This window comes from Elaeis guineensis, chromosome 2 (assembly GCF_000442705.2).
Source record: "Elaeis guineensis isolate ETL-2024a chromosome 2, EG11, whole genome shotgun sequence".
Classification (NCBI taxonomy): domain Eukaryota; kingdom Viridiplantae; phylum Streptophyta; class Magnoliopsida; order Arecales; family Arecaceae; genus Elaeis; species Elaeis guineensis.
Window position 1 is genome coordinate 115,902,958 of NC_025994.2, and position 24,115 is coordinate 115,927,072.

At 38.3% G+C, this 24,115-nt stretch overlaps 1 protein-coding gene across 4 annotated transcripts; it reads right to left on the reverse strand.

Annotated features, from left to right (window-relative positions):
• Positions 1 to 1,857: 1,857 nt before the first annotated feature.
• On the reverse strand, positions 1,858 to 18,295 carry LOC105040528 (uncharacterized). 4 transcript variants are annotated; one of them, XR_012139196.1, is made up of 12 exons: positions 18,059 to 18,295; positions 15,098 to 15,180; positions 14,922 to 14,999; positions 13,288 to 13,400; positions 13,120 to 13,185; positions 11,012 to 11,038; positions 10,811 to 10,912; positions 10,157 to 10,715; positions 8,178 to 8,383; positions 7,787 to 7,950; positions 2,887 to 3,170; positions 1,858 to 2,194 (listed from the first exon to the last, which is right to left on the reverse strand). XR_012139196.1 is itself a non-coding variant. In XM_073252884.1 (12 exons), exons 2-12 carry the CDS (start codon positions 15,596 to 15,598, stop codon positions 2,059 to 2,061), a joined length of 1,599 nt encoding a protein of 532 aa, XP_073108985.1. In that variant the 5' UTR covers positions 15,599 to 15,705; positions 18,059 to 18,197; the 3' UTR covers positions 1,858 to 2,058. The 4 variants fall into 4 exon arrangements, 3 of the variants coding, with proteins under 3 accessions (XP_073108985.1, XP_010915392.1, XP_010915397.1); XM_073252884.1 differs by lacking the exon at positions 2,887 to 3,170 and adding an exon at positions 15,534 to 15,705 and having other exon boundaries at positions 18,059 to 18,197; XM_010917090.3 differs by lacking the exon at positions 2,887 to 3,170 and having other exon boundaries at positions 18,059 to 18,293.
• Between the last annotated feature and the right edge of the window lie 5,820 nt (positions 18,296 to 24,115).

Below are 24,115 nucleotides of genomic sequence, written 5' to 3' on the forward strand. Positions count from 1 at the left end.
ACCCTCGCTTTAATCTTGCTTATAGTGTCAATAGTGAATACCAAAATACAGCTGTTGCCAAATTTCTCACACTTATTCTAGTTCTAGCGATCCAGCTCTCTTGACAAATCATTTAATAACGCCTTGGCCTCTAGTCTTACAATTGTCGAGTACATTAGTTGGTTGTGCAAGATGTCTACCGTCGATCTCCATCCCAAAGTATTACTTCGAGAGGTATGAATTATCGGTTGGTTTCTATAATATTTCACAACTCATCGTTCCTTTTTCTAAAATCTCAAATTTGTTTCCATACTACCATTCAGGGAAGAAACCTGGTCACAGGGATAGCTGATATCGAAACAAGACAGAGAAGCAGAAGGGCTTGTCCTTACGTTTATAAATACAGTTGGAGGGAGACTTGATTCTGGGTGGATATTTTTACATCATTGAATATTACCATTTTATTTTGAAGGTGATGGCACAATTGAAAGGAAGCTGATTTCTCGAAACTATTAGAATACCGGCAACCGGGCATGTGCAATGGAAAAAGAAGTCATAAAAGTCCAAACTATTTATTAGTCAAATTACAAAAATACATAGAATCAAATTTATTTGGAACTTTTACAAAAGAGACGTATTGGGAAAAGAGAGAGTAGGAATGAAAAAAAAAAAAAAAAAAAAAAAAAATCACAAATGGAGGGATTTTCTCCATATAAAAATATACAGATGGAACAAAAAATATTTATTGACATCAAACAGTATAATGCAGATAAATAAACGAAGAAGCCAGCATATAAGAAAGCTTTCACAGATATTCAAAATGAGCCTCAACATGGTGATTTCCTCCATTGGCATAGAAACCACACTGCTGCAGAGGCAAGCACCCTTTGCAGCATGACAAAAGTGAAGAGTTTGATCTAATTACATTTATCAAGTTACTCTAGTTGTCACTGACCAAGATTTCCATCTCAGCTTGTATTAGCATTACACACCTACTGATACAGTATTATAGGACGCCATTACCTCCACTAATATAAACCAGCATATCCAAGAATATCAGCCAGTATCATGCAAACACATCAGCCAAAATTTATCAATATTTCTTCAAGGCAAAAAAAAAAAAACTAAATTAATACCAAAACATGATAATTATTCTTTTTGCCAAGACCGCCGACCTATCAACATTTCAATCTGGGTAGGTTCAATCAAGATTCAGAATATTTAAACTCTTTCCCTCTATTCCCAACTTACCAACTCAGCCAAGAAAAACCAAGATCTCACACTTCATCTTAGCATCGGCCCCACCAAGCATGGCCAGGATCTCACATTTTAAAGACCCTTCAAGAATTGGATGTACAACGCTAGACTCATAGACAAATCAAGAAAGAAAAAGACTTTAATTGTTCCACAGGTGCTAACAAAACTCTCCAACCCAAAATCTATCTGCTGACAAGGGAAATTCTTTGTGCACCACAGGCGGTGCGCGTGTTGCGATGATTGGCTCGCACACGGGGCCGGAGCACGGCATGCGAAAAAAAAAAATTTCTTTCAGCCCCTCATATGAGCCAATCACCACGGGCGATGCGCATGGTTCTGCCCCGCCCACAGTGCACAAAGAATTTCTCCTGCTGACAAAACGAAGGTCGGAAAGTCTGAAGCCAAGTCTAAACTGTCTACTTTCAAACGTTTTCTCAGCTTTAATCTAGAAATCCGCATGTAATAAAGCAAATACAAACCTCATAAGTAATGAGCCAAGCAGTTTTGAACCTAAGAATGCTGAAAGTTTTTGCCTGATCGGAATAACAAGCTTCTAGCTGGTGCACCAACAGAAAACAATTACCATCCAACACACACATCATCAAGTTCAGAAACAGCCTATTTGGGTTATAAAGGAAAACTAGCCCTCTCAATAGCATATCATAACAAATACAACTATTCATATACATGATGCATTAAATCACAGGTTGGTAATGCCAAACTGCTTAACAAGCATACAGCATATTCTCGGTATATAAAATGCATCCGTACACATATTACACTTGGCTAGAACAAGGAAAAAAACCTTCCTCATTTCATTTCTCATTGTGTATCATCAGTAACTTGAGAACTACGGATCCCCCAAAATGACTTTGGTAGCAAATTTCTTTTTGTAGCTGTAAATAACCAGCCCATGTTTGATTCACAAACAGCACAGTTGGTGATCGTCCATGCATACCTGCAATTTAGATGGAGAATGTGCTCCAAGTAGATATAAGAACATTCATCTCATAATGACAATCAAATACATTCTACCAGTCATTCAAAAGCGAAGCTACGCAAGGTAATGTATTCTTGACAATTTAATCAATCTATGGCAGACAGCATATACAACCAGAACAGCAAATACTACTACTGTACTATCATCAAATCTCCTCTTATTGAGCAGAGGAAACTTTTCTGAACAACTGTTAAAACCAAGCCTCCAAAATGCAATCATTTGTTACCTGCGATTGAGCTCCTTGAGCATTGCGGGACAGCAGTACTCAATATCCAAATAAAACACACTTCAGGCGTCTTATCAGATAGTTTCCTGAAGGACACTAGGTGGTTCACCAAGTTCACAAGTATAAACAGACCAAAAATTGGGAACATAATGAGATTACTAGAAATCACCTTCTGGGTCAATATATAATATACTACTACCATATTAACCAATCCACAAGGTTACTACCGTACGCCAAAAAAAATTGAAAGAAATTAATGGATGCTGATGTGGCCCGAATTCAATGCCCAAACAACTGTTACCACTCGACCTCACTGCCCAATGGCCAGGCAACCCATGGCACATGTATTCAAGATACCTGGCAGAATGTGAAGAATAGTTACCGCTGGGCAAGTCACAGTTAAGGAATAGCGGTTACAGCTCACCTGCTAGTCTCGGAGTCGGGGAGTAACAAAACCCCGCTCTCATCTCTATATAAACAGCACAGGAGGCCAGGTATGCATCTCATCTTCTCTACTCTTTCCATAAATTGCTCGTACACAAATCTCCTCCTATTACTCTTCCAAAACTCTACCTGACTTAAGCATTACAAAGCCCCTCACCGGATCAAATCCGGCCAGCTCTGATTTTTTTCTGCTTGCATGTCAGACTTTCAGTCCATGCAGACTTCATCCCCGAGCAGACTTCCACTTTGAGCTGACCAACTGACCTGCACCCGCTCACCAACTCCATTAGCTCAGGTTTTGGGCAGCAACGGATACTACAAGAGCAGAGACTTGGAAAATAAACCACACATATTTTTGACTTGTTAACTTCTACATTGAATATCTGTAGTTGATATACCTTACATGGCAGACCATAATGGTCCATATACCATACCATAGCAATAAGGAACCATACAATACAAGAGACACATGGTATGAAGTGGTACCTAGAAATGGCAAATTCAGGAGCTTTTGTTGTTTCCTGACTTCAACACAACATGATACATGCGTCTTATGTCTCCTCCTCATTGGACATGCCCGCACTCCCATCATGCTACTTCAGGTAGGCTACGGACCCTAAACCACCTGATCATGTGATCAGATTGTTCAGATGCCTTGCCCTCTCTCATACCTTGCTCCTCTTACCTCTAGAGTACAAAGCAATGCAACAACCGTGTTTGTGCATGCATTTACGAGAGGAAGGGGGGAAGGGGAAGAGAATGCAGATGAGAGCTAGAGTACCTATTCCTCTTTTAGAGTGGAGAGGATTCACGCCATCCAACAAGGGTTGTCCGAGAGATTGGGGGAGGGGGGAGGAGAGAGAAGGAAGTTGTCTTTTTAGAGATCTGTCAATGTGATCAGATGGGTTAAACAAAATAAGGCATCTCCAATCTTCTCTCCACAGTGGGGCCTACTACAGAGTTTTATGGTTCAGCAATTGAGAACGATGGATGATGGACCTAAGAAAAATATATTTAGTCCCAAGTCAGCAGCCGAAAAATTTGTCAACAAGCTCTAAGTCATACATTGCTGAGCCCAAACAAATTCAAATACCACTATATACGTATGTACATTAATATTAGCCATGTCCTTACGTCCCCCTTTTTGAGCTTGCCATGTTGGATACATCAAGGCACTTGGGCACTTGATAGCATCCAAGTAACGGTGATTACGTTACCTGCATGCTCCATTGTTAAGCTGTTTAAAAATATCAACACTTTGGGACACTTGGATACAACAAGACAGCATGATCAGGCTAAAGACTCCACTTTGAAGCATTCTGCTGACATCAGCAAAAGAATCCAATATTTGGCATTTTTTGGAGTGTCATGTAGCATATTTGTAGTTTAAGTGTTGAACACTTTCAATGAATTATCCTTAAGTTTCTCTTTTTTTTTTTTTTTTTGGGACACAACTGAAATGTTGTTAAATTTTCGAATACTGTAAGTGCCCTTTAGCTTTTCTAAATATGTTCAAGCAAAGCACCCTCGTATTTCTGATATAAAGTAATCAAGATTATATTGATACTATAGACAAAGTATTATTATGTTTCAATATAAAGTTATCATAGTTATATAAACACTTCAAGTGAAACATCGTTACATTTAATATCATTATATTTTAAGTATAAACATATCATGATTATCATTTTTAGTATCTCAACACATCTTAAATGAATCTAGAAAATAAATCAAACAACTTGTAAACTGTGGCTTTCCATCAGTATTTATTGTACAGCATCTACAATTCTAGATTTATCTCTCTCTTTTTTTTAAGAATAAGTATCAAATCACATAAACAAAATACAGACAAATATCCAAACAATCATGCATACTATATTATAAATAATATATATAATATGCCATGTTTTTGTGCCTAGAATTCTGGAGGCTGCTATGTCCTTCGATTTACTGCCTTTACACTGCTAACATTATATCCATTTTTTGTTTCCACCCTCCATTATTTCTTATAGGATGAAGAAATGAGCTATCCCTCACACTTTCTATTATCAAAAATAATTTTTTCAAACACTGTATAAGCATCTTCCTATTACTCTATTTAAAGACTGAATTAATAAGACTGTAGTTGCATTAAATATTTAGAAGGATCATAAATTCATATTCTAGAATTAAAATACAAAAATCAATGCTGAACAATTAAAAAAAAAATTTTGAAAAGTATCTTTAAGCAGCATTGTTATCATCGCATATAAATAATACGAACTAATGCTCCCAAATGATGCTTACAAAGTATCTTTAAAAGTGTCCCTATGTTTGGTTAGGGTCATAAGAGGAAGAATAGATGAGGTCGGAATGATGGACGGCCTCCATCTACCATAAAAAATTTTAAGGATGCATGGATGAAAAAAAGGGATTGTCTATCCATCCTGGCCCACCAATTTACATCCTCTCAAATTGAGAGAATACAAGAAAGGATGGATGAAGCATGTAAAGGATAGATTTCTATGTCGATAAAATTATCCTTCATTAATTTTTTGACAAAACCCTAACACGTTCACTTTTTCATTCATTTTATTCATATATTTTTTATTTTAGCTATATTGTTTATCCTATACTATTAAATTTTATTAATAATTATTTTAATTTTAGTACATAATTTCTATAAGTAAATAATTAGAATTGTCTTCTATTTTTTATTTATATTCACTATTTTTTAATTAATATTTGTATAAAATTAATTAACTATTTAAATTTAATTATAAACTAATTAGTTATTTATATAATTAACATATATCTATAAATAAATAAATCCATATATAATTAAAGAGTCATCTTCGGGGGCAAGAAGCACATATTATATCATTTAAATAAATATATAATGATAGATAGAGATCAATTACTAGTATATACTCAATCAAATAGATAATTTTTTCGCCTACTACAGATCCCATACTACCTCCCACGAACTTAGAATCCATAAACTCCAATTGCTACAGGAATACCATTTAGTTGACATATGCCGATTTGAATAGCCTCAATTAAACACGTCTTTAACGATCTCTACAGGGTTTCCCCTCTGAATTAAATTCAATAGGGTCCATAGAGACAATATCTTCATCCACCCACATATGGTTTGGGGGTCGAGCTCCACCCCATCAATAATGGTGCAGACTAGGCCAACTAAATTAATTAATAATTATTTTAATTTTAGTACATATTTCTATAAGTAAATAATTAGAATCGTCTTCTATTTTTTTTACTAGTTAACTATTTATATAAAATTAATTAACTATTTAAATTAATAAATTAATTAGTTACTATGTAATTAATATAAATAAATGAACTAATCCATATATACTTAATTTATAAAATTATTTATTTAATAAAATTAAAATTAAAATTAAAAAACTATATATTTTTATATAATTATAAATTATAACGATTACAAATTTATATATTGCACAACTTCTTTAGTATAAATAAATGTTATAAACTAATAATAATAATAATACTTTTATCAAAAGATAATTTAGTAAAATTATCATATAAGTATATCCATCCTTCCATTCATTCCTTCTATACCAAATAGAGAAGAAAATCATTCCGATTCATCCTTCCATGTTTCACCAAACACACATGAGGATGAATGGATCTTCCATGCATCTTCTTCTTCATTCATCCTTCCTCTCTAATCCATCCATCCTCCAATCCATCCTTCACACCAAGCAAAGGGTTAAGATCATATACTTTCAACCCCAAGATGTTTCAACCAAGTATACATGCACAGCATATGCCTACACAGCTTGATTCTATACTTAAAAAGAGCCTACTTCTAAATGATCTCCTGTAAACATGCAGTCAACTAGCGGCCTCTATTGAGGGTACTTCGAATAAGCACCGATCAAATCATTTTGGCATCAGCTATATATGCATCCAGCCTAAAGAAAGTTTTGTGTGACAAGCTCTACAGATGCATGTTTAGCACTAAAACGTATGGTAGTTAATTGGTAACATTGTTTTCATTAAACCTGCATTATAAATTAATAAATAATCAAAATTGTATGGTTCTGTGCAGAAGGAAGCCCTCAAAGAATAGAAATGTGAAAATCAATAAAGGTTAAAAACCCCAAGGGATGGGTCTACTTTGGATTTCCAATGAAGCACAAGGCGCACCGCCATCTTGTCCTGACACTTGGGATAAGTGATGTCCCAAGATGTACTGATTGGGTTGATGGGACAATGGTGGGATGGCTTTGTCCCAATACTCGGGATGGTACCCCATCCCAGCGTCCCGCAAGACATCCCACCAAGACTCGAGTCTTGGTTAAAAGTAATGATAAAAGCAAGGCTCTTGGGCTTCACTGAGTTGATTGTGTAATGATTGTTGCTCATTGTCAAGGTCACAAATTCATTCTAACTAGGGGGAAAAAACTGTCCATATGTAATCATAACATTTAATGAATGGTTCCCAGGAATAAAAATCAATTTTTCCAAACTTACCAAACCCTGAATATTAAACTCAAAATTGATGATGATCCTTGTATAAATATAGTTGCAAACTATTGCTGACAGTTCATTGATTAAATCTGACCCCTTAGAGCCCTTTTTGAGGATTATACTTCCAGTACACTTCAACAAATATAAAATTATAGATGAAAATATACAGAGTTCTCGTACTTGGTGATGCTCAAAAAACAAAAAACTACTGTTTGCTTTATATTATCACCAGACATTACAGTTGGATTGCCGTCTATAGAGAGAGCAAAAAGAAGTTTGAATAACATTTCACAAGATCTTTTACTTACTTCTAAAAGTAAAAGCATAATATGTTTGAAACAAAAGAGAAAAAGGAATCACGTAAATAAGAATCAAGTTCATACCCTGGAAACCAGCTATGCTCTTTGGCAGGTGAACCAAGAAGTGCTAGCCCATTTGCATTATAAACGGTAATGATCTCATGCACATAACCATGAGGGTTCACATAAGCATTGAGGGGTCCATCACTAGACATCACCACCATATCACTTCGCTTTGCAATTAAAGTCTACAAAAATTAAACATCTGTTAAATATACATATAAAACAACATCAGAATATCAAGCACTTCACTTCAGCAAAGCAGTAAGGTTGATCATCTTGCAGCAGAATTGAAGCAGCACCCCAAATTAATCTTTTGAGGACAAACGAAAGAAAGAGACCAGCAAGTGCACAACATTAGTTCTAGTATCTGCATCTAGAAATATATCAAAAGAGAGGTAAAACCAATCATTACCAGACAGTTTTTACAACGTATAAGATTAAAGCCTTTCAGTAACTGTATTTCCCGTCTCAATCGATAAGAAATTCCATCGATCTCCAACAGCTCCTGCCTTGTAGATTCTGACATGGGAAGCTTGCTTGCAATATAAAATGATAAAAGGTCTGGCTTTCTTATATAATCATCCATATTTGGACTTCCTATTACTTGCTTCCACAAATCTGCAACATAGATACATTAAGTCATGACAAAGCTTCAATAATATGTGCTCCATGGGGTAGATACTTGCTTAGAGATCAGCAGAAATAGGCTCTCTAAAGTTACCAGTGACATTTCAATTCTCAAAAATAAAAGAATAAAGCACTAAGCACAAATAGCTTTTTTTGCAATTAAAAGTAGATTTCTACAATCTAGCAAAAACTTGCCAACTTTTCACTAAAAGAACTGCATGTCCCAAAAACATAAAATAAAATAAGTTCATGATAAGGCAAATGACCAGAGAAAGAAAGAATGAGTTGATGGACTATTCATTCTCATGTCCAATTTCCCTACCAAAAGCTCAAATATAAAGTTAATATGCTAAAACAGTGTTGGTTTCAGTCAGGTGGTTGATAGGTAGTTTTTTCTAGCCCTCCATGAAGTTAATGCATAGGCACCAGGGTTTAGCTGACATGCTTGTCGGTCAGGACATATTCATTCAATCTCTTAGTGATGATATTGATTACCGATAAGCCTGGTCCCTTACCACCCCTTACTGAAACTACCCTGGTCCCTTACCACCCCTACTGAAACTCAAGGTGGATTAACTCCAAGAGTTTGTCAGGATGAATCTACCATGCAACATACAAGAAATTTACCAATTATCAAGGAAATAAAAGAGCACAAAGGATGCAGTGCAATAGCACAGTACCTTTATAAATAGAGAAGGTACAGAATCTACAAAAATGTGAAAGCTAGAATGAACAGTGTTAAACAAATCAAGAGAACGTAAGACATCAAAGTGGCAGAGAAGCAAAAAAGAATGAAGCAGTGATATTGGTCGTGCAGGTACAAAGGTGACTTATGGTGGTATCAGAATGAGCTAGATGACACAATTTTGAAAACCATGGAAGCAGGAACATGTAAGAACATTAAGTAGTAGATGGCGCACATATGCCCCACATTTTAAATGAAGCCTTAAGCAAAGTGCAGATAGAAAGTGATTCTCTAGAATGGGGATTCAGTGGTGTAACATTTTAGGTTCAGGAAGATGATGATGCAAGACATAGGCCCAAAGTTAACTAGCAAAAGAATCACCTTAGAGTAGGCCACAGTTTTTTCCCCATCTTTGCTTATTCCAAGAGACTTTCAATTGGTGAACATCAATTTTATTTTTTCCTGCAATGTTCTTCTAGCATGGGGCTTAGTAAAGTTTGGAGACAGGACAATTCAGCAATTTATCCCAAAGGTGAAGATCTCAGTTAGTGCCTCAAAAGCTTTCAAATAAGTCCCATGGAAAACCATGCCCTAACTTACGGGGCAAGAGTTGAAGTGAATGCACTATCTTGTTAAGACATACAAGAGTTACCGGTATCAAATAGTCAGCTGGTAAAATCTCTTAATGGTAGGAACGGAGACTTGGGATCAAATATCACTTTCATCAGGATTGGGAGGCTTTATGGTATCTGGGAGCACCACTGATTACATAGCTTTGCCTACAGGCCTAATCTGCCAAAGAAAAAAGGACATACGAATATTGCCCTATGAGCAAAAAAATGAGTACAGAACCATTTCGTGTATAAACCATGTTCAGAGTAATAAAATGGATGAAAAAAATATATAGACAGGCAGAGTACTAAATATGTGCCAACTTTCTAGCAAGAAACAACCCTATAATTATCAAACACAAGTCCAAATGTAACATAGACATATACGAATGTACAAAAGAAATGTTTTGTTAATTGCCAATGGGCAAAAGCAGTGACCCACAAACAGACCAATGAAGGTTTGATTACCTGCAGCCCTTCGAGCAAGGGCATATGAGTCGTACATTTGGTAAACCCAGTGAGGCCAGAAAGACAATGGAGCGCAGAACACCGATTTTTTCTCATGGACAGCCCTATGCCTTTCCCTTATTTCCCAATCACCAGATCTTTTTCCTGATGCAAAGTCCTCCACAGAGTCCCATCCAAGATTATCATCCTCATCAAACTTCACACACTTATGAACTTGATCTGATCTACTAAACCCTTCCGAATGGAATTTTCTCCTCCTCTGATCCCACCCATCCATAAAATCCTCATCACCACTCAAGGACTCATCAACTCCATATCTATGGGGCGAATCACTGGAATCAGTAGCTGAATGATCACTTACAATGCTGGCAGCAGACATACGTTCCCAATCATTGTCTATATCCACACATGCACGTCGTTTAGCAGGAGAAGCACCTAAAAGTGCTGCATGTGAAAAACTACATTTCCGAAAATTACTAACTGAAGCCAACTGCGCAAATGCATCCTTTGGTGTTCTCAGTGGTGTATCTTCCTGAACTATTTGCACTTCACCGCATGGCTGTTCCAACAATTTACAGAAAAGGACATTGTATTATTGATAAACCATCATCCACTAGATAACTGAGTAGCATGAATCCAAAAAACTGAACTCACTGCTCCTTCAACATCTATCCAACGGCGTCTCAAGCGAAAGCGCTGTTGACCACGAGTAACCACATTTAACGAACCATCATCCAATCGCCGATATTGCCGTATCTAGAAAGACAAATTGAACCTAATAAAGGGGCTGTTACAGTATACATATAAAACCAGAAAACATTTTTTTTAAGCAACTTTTAGATAAGATAACTCAACTGACTGGTTAAGTAGAACATTTTTTGACTGAAAAAAAAAATAATCAAGAATTAACATTAAGCATCACCCCATTAAAATGGTTACTGTAAAGACTACAAAAACTAAAAGAAATCAAGCAAAAAGAAGATCAATTGTAAAGAGAATAAATAAGTAAAAGAATGGCTGCAAAAAATCACAAGCATACCTGGCATGAAGATTGGTGATAAACAGATGCAAAGTAGACATATCTCAAATTTGATCCCGAAACTGAATTAAATTATATGAGATTCCTTACTTCCACTAAGTGACAATATTTCAATAAATAATATTAGTTGCAATCCTAAAACTAGTTTTCAATCAAACCTTTCTCACAACTAAAGATACCTAAAAATATCTCATATGCTAGTTATGATAGTACTCAAAAGTCTTTTAAAAAGACAATAAAGTGGAAAGTCATGAGAGGGACAAATGCTAACTAAACAAGGCATTTGGAGCCACATTGCTCAAGTAATGAGATGAAATTTCTTTTCAATCATTAATGGTAGGGTCCACTTAGCCAGCTGTCTTCCAAGAACTTCTAGAAGTTCTGAAAAAGAGAAACCCTCAAGGTCTGCCTCTCCTAGAGATGCACCTTTTCATTTATTTTCTCAGTTTCCACTTTAGATGTATTTTCCAAGCATAGGGGGTCCATCCGCTGTGGTACACACATGAGTATCTTCTCCCCTCTTTTCTGCCACAATATTCATCACTAAATCAGGAGTGCTCCAAAGCAGTCAGTACTTCCAAGCTCCACCTAATCACTAACCAATGAAAGGGCATCTTGGATGCTCCAAACATATCACCAAGTTTTGGGGCATGGTCCCAATTTCATTTGTCCATGAGGGGCCATTCTAAATGATTCTAAATGAAGCGTTCGGTTGCTATGACTAGACTAGACATGTCACATAGACGAAGCATATAATAATTTTACTTATTAATAACATAACCTCCTTATATTTTAGTAACCATGGAACTATATGAGGAGTTCAACTTCCACAGGTAACCATATGCCAATCCAATTTAATAAGGTTACAGAAGTAAAAAAAAATGGTAATGGCACAGTGTGGAGACTGATTATGCCACTTGCTGTGATCAAAACAATACAGGAAACAGTTCCTGAACCACAGAATATACTATGCTGAAACATTTTGCATTAATATACAGTCTTTAGGTAAGTTTCACATTATCCTAGCTAGAATAAACAATATCCTGGAAAAATTGCATAACTAGTTTCTGGAGAAGGCAAAAGACAAACACATTGGTTATGCCATGAGTTTCCATATTTGAAAATTCTCTCTTTGACCAGAAAATGGCATGCAAACTTCGCTTCTGTCTTTCATGAACATGCATACACCCCCATAGAGGCCCTTCTGATTTTTTTATAAAAAATGAGCATTTTTACCACCATGTATATGGAACTTAATAACTTTAGGCCTCTACTTTAGGCAATTAGCAAATTTAAACTCTCTCATATACCTCAATTTAAATTAAATCTTCTCCTCCTTTACGTTCATAAGCACCCGTTATGGCCCCTTGTATTTACCAAAAGCAATTTTTAAATTATTTAATTTTCAATTCTGAAGGAAGGCAAACTTCTTGGAAATTGGGTTATTTCTTAGCCTTGTAATGATTCAGACCATAGCATCATCACCTACGAGATGCCAATGCAAGTTTCTTCAAAAAGATGCCAATTTAAAAACATCCCTCTTAGCAAGCATGCCTGACAAAGTTATGAAAAATCAAAATTCAAACCCATCGCATATGTGGAAACACACAAAGCAATCATATAACTGTGCTCAACTTTCATCTCAGGCCATATGCAGCCAAAATTGGCTTGACTGTTCCTCTTCCGTTTGTTCTATGCAGCTCCAAATAACAGTTATCTTTGCTTTTCTTCTATATCCACTTTCTTGTCAATTTTAGATAGTCTAAAACACAGTATTGATTAAACAGCTGCAATGGACAATCAACAAGCTACAATCCCGTAGAAAAAACTGGCATTCCCTTAATACATTATGTTACTGGAATGGATATTAGCATATTATGATTGCAATCTTATGAAAACACATTTTAAGACAAGAAAGCCACACCTCTGCAGTTGTCCCAACTGAAGCAAAGCGAAGCCTTCCATCATCTGGGTGCCTATGAACTCGAACCTGCACTAAGATTCAAATTATAATTCTAACCAGGGAAAATGCTAGGTATTAGATCTTGAGACTGCTATCAAGTAACAGGCGGAAGGTGGCAGATCAACATACCACACCAATTGTGAACGGAGCATCAACCTGGTTCAGAGCTTTTTCCACAGCAGCTATAAATCTAGGTTGAATCACTCTGAGAGGAAGGGTCGCTTCAGGGAACAAAACTACTCCTGATATTTTTTTAATACAACCAAATTACATTTCATACCAATCAGCCATAGCTACAAGTCTAGATGTTTGCAAAAGCTTTCCAATGGAAGCTTTTACCGAGCACTTCATTTTCTTTCATCGTGCAGGAGGGGAAAAAATGGAAAACACTAGAAGCTCAAGTATGTGAATTTTAAAAAAAAGGCTGTAATACATACTCAATACAGAAGCAATTAAACTAACAAATTTCTCGCTGGCAACTTTATCTCTTTCACTTGGTACAGATTTTAAAGAATCTTTCCCAATGAATTTACTCCTGGAAACTTAATCTCTCACTATGTACAGGCTTTTAAAAGATCTTTCTACACAGTATTCAACCTCAGTTCCTCATTAACTAATACTAAAATCTCCTACCATCATTACAAGCAAATTATGTGCTATATCAAAAAGAAGCGCAAAATCATGTCATTCCAAAGTCTTCAATTCACAAATTTCCAGGATGACTCTTCTTCTCCTTGTAGTGTTTTTTGGTTGTCTGGTTCCCAATAGCAACATAACTAGAAATTCCACTATGAATTTTGAAAAGTGATGCCATTATAAAATAAAGTCTTGGACATGGGCAATTAGAACCAGGCCATTCTTAATCAACTGGAGGTAACAGAATAAGTTATAGAAATAGCAATTTTAATGTTATCCAGCAGAAGATGAAGAGAATGGTTTTATAAGTGGTAACATGCGGAAGCTTAGTGCAGATATTGAAAAAAAGAGATAAATATCTTGAGTGTAAACACTTCCATGACACATATTCATTGCACGCTCTCTATCTTTTTCTTTCAAGAAATCAAGTCATGGTCAGGCACCAAGTGCACAGCTGAAATTAGTCTGGTAAATTGAGACCTTAGATAAGAGCTCAAACAATTTTTTATACATAAAAGACGGTAGAGTTTTTAAGATCCATGGTGGATGATCCAAAAGCAACTTCATAAAAGAAGAAAATGTCCCAGAACTGTTAAACCTATGTCATTCATTATGAAGTTGAGCATTACCATGGTTAATATATTGGGATGTAAGGCATATAATTTATTTTGCCCAACTGTGTCATTTTAAATGCTTGACATTAAGCTCATTAAATGGTTCATATTGTCAGAAAGATTGCAAAATCATTTATCAGATCTTATAATACATCCAGTGAAGCATCTTAATGATTGACATTTGAATTATCAAGAAAACTGAACCTAATTGTCTATCACAGAGATGGTTTTACTATGTCAAAATTGTTGTGTCACTCATCTTTTTCCTGGACCAACATGCATATTGCATGCGAATTTGGCACAGAAAATATCAGTAGATGATAAAAAAAACATGGTCTTACAACAGTAGCAATCGTAACACTATCAACAATAACAAAAGAACTATGTTTAAATGCCCAGACATGTAAGCAGATAGAATGACTTAATCCTGAGAAAGATTATGCCACTAGAAAGCTAGTCTGTGAAGAGCCAGACATGGTATTTTGATAAATAAGTTTAAAAGACAGAATTTACCTTCAAGATAGAACATTGGCAAATTTAAGATTGCACCCCCATCCAAAAAAGACAGCCTACCATGAGTATCATCAACCTCTGTTACATAACAGCAATCGTAAAGTTTATGTTCGCCAAAAAAATAAATAAATAAATAAATAAAAATAATTATTTGAGCAAAAGCATTGGATAATTACCACCAAGATATGTATGCAATGAAGCCAAACATGTATTGAAGGTAAAGCCACCAGATGGACCTGCCCCTCCATCACCACGGCCACTTTCACCCATACAACGGACAGCAATATACTTGATCAGACACAAATGGAATAATAAACATTATTCTGTGCCAACTAGTCAGCAACTATATGGCACTGGTTCATTCTTTCTTTCTTTCTTTTTAAAAAAAAAGGAAAAGATGCATCAAATAATATGCATCAACTGCCTCCTATTTCTCCTGGTGGATTTTAAAGAACAGAGGGGAAATAATCCTAACAAAGAGAATTATTAAAAGTTGTGATACCAGGAAGAACTACAGAGGGACAGCCAAAATCAGAACTTCCCAAGCTAAAGTATCAAAGAGTAATAGGCTACAGCAGACCAGGATATGCTGATCAGAAAGCATCAACTTACATATGCGGCTCGCACAGTGAGGTCTTGACGAGTAACAGCTTTGAAGGTTCACCGATACAGAGCATGTTTTGATCACGTAACAAGGGAATAGCTCCATGGAATAATTCAATACATGGACAAGTCGGTTAAAGGCCTGTTGGGCCTATTCAAATGCTGCATGAGACAGGAACCCCTGCTATCGTGTATGAGCCAGAACATCAGGCAATGCATGAGCATTTTAAATTTTTAATTTTATTACTTCTCTTATGCAAGTTCCTAGTGGAAGTAGGAGAGCATGTGAAATAGAGAATGTTTATACTCAGTATTCTGCTTAACTAGATACTAAACGCACTGCCCTTTGGATTTTTCTCTCAGCCTCGCACAGCAAGCAGCCTCATTGACCAAGTGTTGCTACAGCATAAAAAATTGTTTAAAAAATGGCCCGTTTTCTTTGAGAAAGGGGGAAAGGGGGCATGTTTTCTTCTATCTTCTTTAGCTTCTCTATAAAATTCTCAAAAATTAAAATCTCATGCAGCACAAAAACCACACATGTTTTATACATGCATAATACTAAAACACCACCGTGTACGCCATGTCCAACTACAGATGCATGTACCTAACGATTTCCAATATGATTTCAAGAAAAGCATGAGATTAGATCCCTTTATCTTTAGGTGGCATTTGGTAGCTGGCAATCTATCTAGATTGCCGGCAATTTAACATGGGCCCACCATGTTACTGCGTTTAGTATGTCTTTTAAGTGGCAATCAAGGCAATCTGGATTACCTCACAAGAGGCAATCTGGATTACCTTCGAGAGGGGTAGCTATCCAAATTACCACATATTTGGTAATCTTGTAATAATTTTTTTGGACAAAAATACCCTCAAAAAATCTGGACGATGTTCTTCCTCATGATGGGCAACAGAAAGAGGAGGGCCAAAACCGATGCCCTCCTCTATAAAATCCGACCAACGGCGGTTGAAAACCAGCCGATCGACGGGCTGCCGTCGTCTCCTTGATGCTCTTCGTTGGGCGGCGGTGGGGTGAGGAGGCGATGGAGCTGGATGAGACGGCTGATGAAAGAACGCAAGGGGTGATCAATGACCGTCCACGATCTCTCCGGCTCGCCGATGGTGCTCGCCTCCATGGTGGCCCCCTTCGTAGCATCCTCAGGGACCGACCGGGTGAGCTGCTCGAACCCTGATGCATGGCTCGTGCGCCGACCGAGTGGCGGCACTTAAAAGCCTTGGGGACACCTCGAGGCTTGACAGTGGAGATCGGGGTCCGGCACGGCCTCTGATGGGGTGGGTGAGGACGGTAGCATGGGGGGTGAGGGCAACGATGGAGGCGGCCGTGGAGGTGCAGGTTCTCCGAGGGGCTAAGGGGCGGTGCGAGAGGGTGGGAGGAGGCAGGACCGCAAGGGAGCGATGCCAGACAGCCAGGGGTGGGGGAGGGAGGGGGGAGGGTCGGGGTGTGGCATGCAGGGAAAGGAGAAGGAAGGAGAAAAAAATAAATAATAATAATAATAATAAGTATTAAAAAATAATTTAAAAAAATTATATAATAATTTTTATCATTAAAAAATTTAAATAAATAGTTTAAAATACTAAACTAATAATTTGATTTAAGGATATTTTGAAAATTTGATGTTACATTACTAGTAATCTGATTATCCTACTAAATATGTTAATTAAGATTCTCAATAATTTTACTGCAACATTACCTGCGTGTACTCAATACAGTAATCAACGTTACTGACAACGTATCCAGATTGCAGGTAATTCAGATTAAGATTATTTGGAAATGCACCAAATGCAACCTTAGTCTGTTGCTTAAAACGAGGTAGTAAACTTAGAATTCGGGATTCACAATCTAGGTATCCACCCGTCATCTTTATTATGCTAAAATCATAAAGCCTGAGCGATAGAAGACCATTAAAAAGAATTTTTGGGCATCTAGGGTTTGTTTCCTTCATTGTCACAAATGACGTACATCAAAACCTGCCCGCATCCAACCAAAATTAGGGTTTCCCCTCTTTTTCGCAAGAATCACAGATTCGAGCATCAAGAACTGGTTCCAAGATCAGAAACCTCTTTCTTTCGACTGATACCGTAATACCATTTCCGCCTTCGGACGCATCTACTAATGATTTCACGATAAAGTGTGAGATGAGATCCTTTTATCTCGATCCGTTTGACCGTTGCTTAAAAACATGGTAATAAAGTTAGAATTTGGGATTCACGGTCAACATATCCGCGCATCTTGTTTATTGTGATAAAGCACAAAGCCTGAGCGATGGAAGACGCTTAAAAAGAAATTTAGGGCATCTAGGGTCTGTTTCTATCTTTCTTTCTTTATTTCTTTCTTTAGGGCATCAAAACCTGCACACGACCAAACTAAAATTAGGGATTTTCCCCTTCTTTTTCACAAGAATCGCAGACTCAAGCATCAAGAACTGGTTCCAAGGTCAGAAAACTCTTTCTTTCTCTCTATCGATCGAAGCCCTAGATTCTGATAAAGGAAGGAATAGGGAAAAGAAAGGAACCTGATGAGGACGTCGTCGTCGGAAGAGTGATCGTCGTCGACTTCCTCGATCTGGAGCTCCTCCATGTCGAGCTCTCTAATCTGCTCCATCTGGAGTCTCTCGCGCTCCAGCATCCTCTCGACGCTGTCGTCGTCCATTGCTCACCGTCGCCGAGGATTAATAAGCTTTCGTCTCGAAGGCTCGGTTGCCTCGCCGCACTAAGTTTCTTGATGCATAGCTCCTATGTTTCTACCCCCTTGCACATGACGCGTGGCTTGGTGATACAAGGCCTCGTCGGTCGGGTACGGATTCCAACGGTCTGATAACCCGAAAACTCGATATCGGGTAAAAGTTAGAAGGTTTTCGGATCATAAACCGACCCGATAAGAGGGGGAGACAGATTTACCGTCATCAATGAAAGATGCAAAGTAATTAGGGCCATCAGGATGTTCACAAAAATATGAACCGCCCCAAGACCCAGGGTAAGCAGGGACGTTGGTATGTGCACAATTACAAACATATGGGCCTGCCCGAGGCCTTTTTTGACATTTTTTGATCTGCATTATTGGGCTAAGATTATTAAAATTGTTAACATTTTCGATCCAAACCAGCCCATATGCAACTCCCAAGGAGCCTTACCCAAATAATTGTCAGATTGGGAGACATTGGGCCTTGCATTTTATTGATTGTAGAGAATTTTTTATGCACCGCATGCGGTGAAATAACAGTGCATCACCTTTTTCTATTGGACCATGTAGCCATGCCTTCCAACGCCCATTAAATATCTACCAATGCTCATTAAATATCTATAGGTCCACTTTTTGGTTGGAAATTTTAAGTGACAAAAAAATTTCTCTATTTTGAAAAAATTATGACGTCCCGTGATCAGTTTATGACATCCCGTAGCTTATTATGACATCCTGAAGATATTTTATGACTTTCTAAAAATAAAAAATTATAAGAAGAAAAAATATTTTCGTCATTAAAAATTTTATAATTTTCTATTTTTCAAAAATCATGTCTTCAAGATGTCATAACAGATCACGAGATGTCATAAACAGGCCACAAAATATTGTAATTTTTTCAAAATATTAAAATATTTTCATCATTCAAAATTTCAAATTAAAAAATAGATCTGTAGAAATTTAATGGATATTGAAAAGCGATGGCTACATGGTTCAATAAGATGGCACGGTGCACTCCACGTTAATTTTATTATATCATATAAGATGCACCAAGAATTTCCCTATGATTGAGTAGTTTAGTGTTGCCTTCGGTCTATCACTCTCCTACGTTTCTGTACCATTTCCTTTGATGATGAGATGGTCTTCGTAGGATTTCCAAGGAGAAGCTTTTTTCTACCACATGCTGCGCCCAATTTGTCGAGAGCCATGCCAATGTCCTTTCCGGAGCCACATCTTTCCAAGTATGTCGATCACTTTTGCAAATTTTCGAATCAATATTATATCCAAACTTGATTAGGAGCATTGCAAACACCAAGATCTATTTAGACACTTCTCTTTCGTAAGATCACTTCTATTTGCAGCTCCTGAATGATTGGGATTGTTGTCGCTGGATAACACACATCCGACGTGAAGATAGACAATATATGTAATTTGATGACCTACAGACAAAAAAAAAAACTGATTTATCTCTTGATGCTCAAACACAATGCTACCTTTGGATATACACTAAAAATTTGCTATTTAGAATGAATAATTGCTATTTAATTTGCTCTTATAAAACTATCATGTTTGCTCAAGATCATCATCTTAAAAAGAACGCTTATATGTTCCTATTGATAAAGTTAGGAGTACTTCCTAGACTATGACCAAGCAAGCATCCTTTGGACCGTCGTGGTTTTATTGCCGTTCAACATTTTCTTTGGAAACCCCTTAGCTACTACGTATGTTAGATGTAATAATAGTTGTGATTGAAAAGATAAGCTTGTGCAATGGTTTAGGAAAATCTCCAACTTCTTTACATTGGGTCTCAAGCAAGCTATCCAAAAATCTCTATGACATTTTGGATGAGCAGATTGATTGATTTTAGAAGAACGGAATAATGCAGAGACGGGATTTTAATAGAAAGCACCAACCCTCTTGTGAGACATTCTAATAGAGCTTTATTTTTGACACTAAGACTAGTTCTTTGGCATTTTTCTTTAGACCAATCAAAATCACTCTCATAAAGGTGTGCTTGTTAAATCTGGTCAAAGTAACATCATCCTCTAGCTGGATTCCTTATTTTCTTATGGGAAGGGATATTTGATCTATTCTCCTTTCTCAATATGTAAAAATATTTTTTTTTATTCTATGAAGCTGATTCACAATCCAAAAATTCTGACATGATCGTCTACTCCCAATGGTTGGGATGCATTTAAAAAGGTAATCGGATGACACCACGAATCCAAGTCGAGAGAGGCTTTCTTCTTGGCCTTGCACTCCGAGGTTAGAATTTTTATTCTTTTAGCTTTACCCTACCAAAAAGTCTTTATTTTTCTCCACCATGTCTTGAATGATGAAATGGTCTTTATAGGATTTCTTTCAACGAGCCACACATCTTTTACACCATGGTAGCAGTCACAGTCTTATTAGCTGGCTTTTGGGATGGCACGGGCTGATACCTTTATCATGCCAATCCCAAATATGCAGAGACTGACGGAAGCTCTGCAAGAAAAAGACATGGCCTGATGCTCAGATGGCCAGGTCAAGTATTGGAATCAGCAGACGGATGCCAAGATGCAGCAGCATGCGGCACCATGGTATGGTGCGCACAAGGGTGCGCATGGCAGTGCACGTCAAGATGCCACGGTAGGATGCGCACGGCAAGCACTGCACCCGTGCGGCAGCCCGCGCGCGGCAATGGGGTGTGCGCGGCAGCAGGGCGCGCACGGTAGCAGCACACACGCACAGCAGAGGCGGACAGTAGTGCGCGTGCAGGGCACGCGGCACCAGCATGCACACGCACGGTCGGACGCGTGTGCGCATGAGCTTGCAAGGGTGCATAGCCTGGCACCCGAGCACATGCAGCCGGGCATTTGGGCGCGCGCAGCCTGGGGCTTGGGCGTACAGTTGACATGTTGGACGAAATTTTGAGTTGGTCGGTGGTTGCCTTCGATTGCCTTGGTCAGTTGCTTTCCAGCAGTAGTTTGGGGGAGTTTTCAGCAGTTGACTTCCAACTCCTTGGAGTAGTTTGCCTCCAAACAGATGGGGGACTGTTCCAAGTTGGTTCCCAGCAGTTGGAGAAAGTTGTCCACCGCTTATGTATGCCATGCTTGCTGGCGTATAGCAGGCAAGAGTGGGTGAGCGTGGGATATTCTGAGAGACTGTGAGCGGATCTCTATTATCTAAAATTCTGTGGGAATTGGAATAAAGAAAATTCTTAATATTTCCTCTATGTGTCTTGATATCTTGTCCCCATTCTACTTGGTGTATGCATCTTATGGGGTGGGGAGTGTTGAGAGACTGAACTAGACAGCAATCTAGTACCGCACAAGGCTTGTATTCTTGCAAAAATTTATAGGATGGGGAGTGTTGAGAGGCTGAACTAGACAACAGTCTAGTGCCGCACGAGGCTTATATTCTTGCAAAAATTTTTGGATGAGAATCAGTCCTGTGACAGTTGGTATCAGAGCCTGTTTCAAAGCTCTATTGATAAAATCTGAGCCAATTTCAGTGCCAAAATAGTGAGCACTGGAGTGGCGCTCATGCGAACAAGTGGCAATAACATGGAAGCTATCCGTGAAAGATTGTTCCGATTGAAGGCAATGATCAGGATGCCTCAACATGAAGTCGCTGAACCTTTGTAGTCGCAAGTAAAGAACTCGCTGGCCATATTGACTCCACTGCAAGAAGCCTTCGCAATGGCACAGCAACACTTGGAGGAGATGACATTTGATGTCAGGCTCCTCAAGACGGTTCTGCAAAATCTTTCGCGAGGAGATGGTGCCATCAAGATAAAAATTCCTGACCCAAAGCCCTTCAATGGCATTCGGAGTGCCAAAGATCTAGAGAATTTTTTATGGGACATGGAGCGATATTTCAAGACTGCGCATGCTCCTGAAGAGGAGAAAGTTTCTATCACCAGCATATATTTGGTGGGGGATGCCAAGCTCTGATGGAGAACCAAAATGGAAGATGTTGCCAGGCAAAAGATTGATACTTGGGAGGTGTTGAAGCAGAAATTGAAGGATCAATTCCTCCATTGCAATACAGCATGGGTTGCTAGGGACTCCTTAAAAAAGTTGAGACAGATCGGTTCGGTAAGAGAGTATATGAAGGAGTACAGTTCTCTTATATTGGACATCAAGGATATATCGGAGGCAGACAGACTATTCAATTTTCTGTCTGGCCTCTAACCATGGGCGCAATTGGAGTTGCGATGGCAAGGTGTCAAAGACTTGTCTGCTGCATTGGCTGTCGTTGATGCCTTGGTAGATTTGCGAATTAGTAAACCCAGCAATGGGCCTTCAACAAGCAAGCCATAATTTGCTGAAAAGACTCACAAGAAGAAGCCAAAGTTCAAGAATGCTAGGGAGAAGCGGACCAAGGATGCTGATAAAGGGAAGACGAAGGTGGAGGGTTCCCACCAAATGAGGGATCAAGCCAACCCTCATCCTGGTTGCTTCATCTACAATGGCCCTCATCTTACCCAAAATTATCCCAACAAAGATAAAATAAATGTCATTATTGCCAAAGAAGCCCGTGATGATGACTCTAATTCAGAGGCTACACACCAAGTTGCACCATCACAATTGTTTGGAGCAATTCAGGCAGAGAAAGCCAAGGAACGCCCTAAACTGATGTTCGTGTGTATGAGAGTCAATGGACATCAGCTTTCAGCCATGGTGGACACTGGTGCCACTCACAGTTTTGTGGCTGAAAAGATCGTACCCACTTTAGACTTGAGTGTAGTGAAGCATCCGAGCCGTATCAAGGCAATCAATTCTCAAGCTCAGGCCATGAAAGGCATGGCCTTTGACGTCCAAGTGACTATTGACAGATGGGATGATTGCATGAATCTGATGGTGGTTCCACTGGACGACTATAACTTGATCCTTGGCAATGACTTTTTTATCGCTACCAAAGTGACGATATTACCACACTTATTTGGACTAATGATTCATGATGAGAAGAAACTTTGTTTTGTTACAGGGTGCAGCATGCCCTTGGATGCTATTGTTTGCGAATCAAAGGTGGAGATGGTCTCCGCCATGCAGTTGGCCTGTGGATGGAAGTGAGGCCAAATGACTTATCTTGCTGCGTTCATTGATGTGGACCCTGATGAGACAGCAGAGGTGTCAAATGAGATGGCTAAAATTCTGTAGAAATTTGGTGATGTGATGCCTTCGAAGTTGTCTAAAGATTGCCGCCTCGACATACTGTGGACCATCAGATTGATCTTGTGCCCGTCATAAGACCTCCTGCCAAAGCTTCCTACAGAATGTCGCCTAAGGAGTTGGCTGAATTAAAGAAGCAGTTGGATGAACTGCTGTATGCGAGAAATATACAACCATCCAAAACCCCTTTCAGTGCCCCTGTATTGTTCCAGGAGAAGAAGGATGGTTCTCTTAGGCTCTGTATGGACTATAGAGGCCTAAACAAAATCACCATCAACAACAAGTACCCGGTTGCATATTTCATCAAGTTGGATCTACGATCAGGCTATTGGCAAGTAAGAATTGCTGAAGGAGATGAGCCTAAAACCACTATGGTTGCGAGGTATGGATCCTATGAGTTCCTTGTCATGCCTTTTGGCTTGACAAATGCACCTGCAACTTTCTGCAACTTAATGAATGATGTCTTTTAAAAATATATCGATCAATTTGTGGTTATTTATCTGGATGATATAGTCATATATAGTGATTTTTTGGAAGAACACCGAAAGCACCTTAAGTTGGTATTCAATCGACTGAGGGAATATAAGTTGTATGTAAAAAGAAAAAAGTATGAATTCTGCTGGAAAAAAATCAATTTTCTTGGACATGTGGTGGGCAATGACACGATGAGGATGGATCGAAAAAAGGTGCAAGCCATTTTGGATTTGATAGCACCTATCAAAATTATCGAGTTAAGA

Excerpts from the sequence above, each read along its gene's own strand:
- LOC105040528 (XM_010917090.3), bottom strand. The coding sequence starts at position 18,195 with ATGGACGACGACAGCGTCGAGAGGATGCTGGAGCGCGAGAGACTCCAG. Across the intron at positions 15,181-18,058 it reads GACGACGACGTCCTCATCAG|TGGCCGTGGTGATGGAGGGG; the intron begins GTTCCTTTCTTT and ends TATGGGTGAAAG. Across the intron at positions 10,913-11,011 it reads ATGTTCTACTTAACCAGTCA|ATACGGCAATATCGGCGATT; the intron begins GTTGAGTTATCT and ends TTGTCTTTCTAG.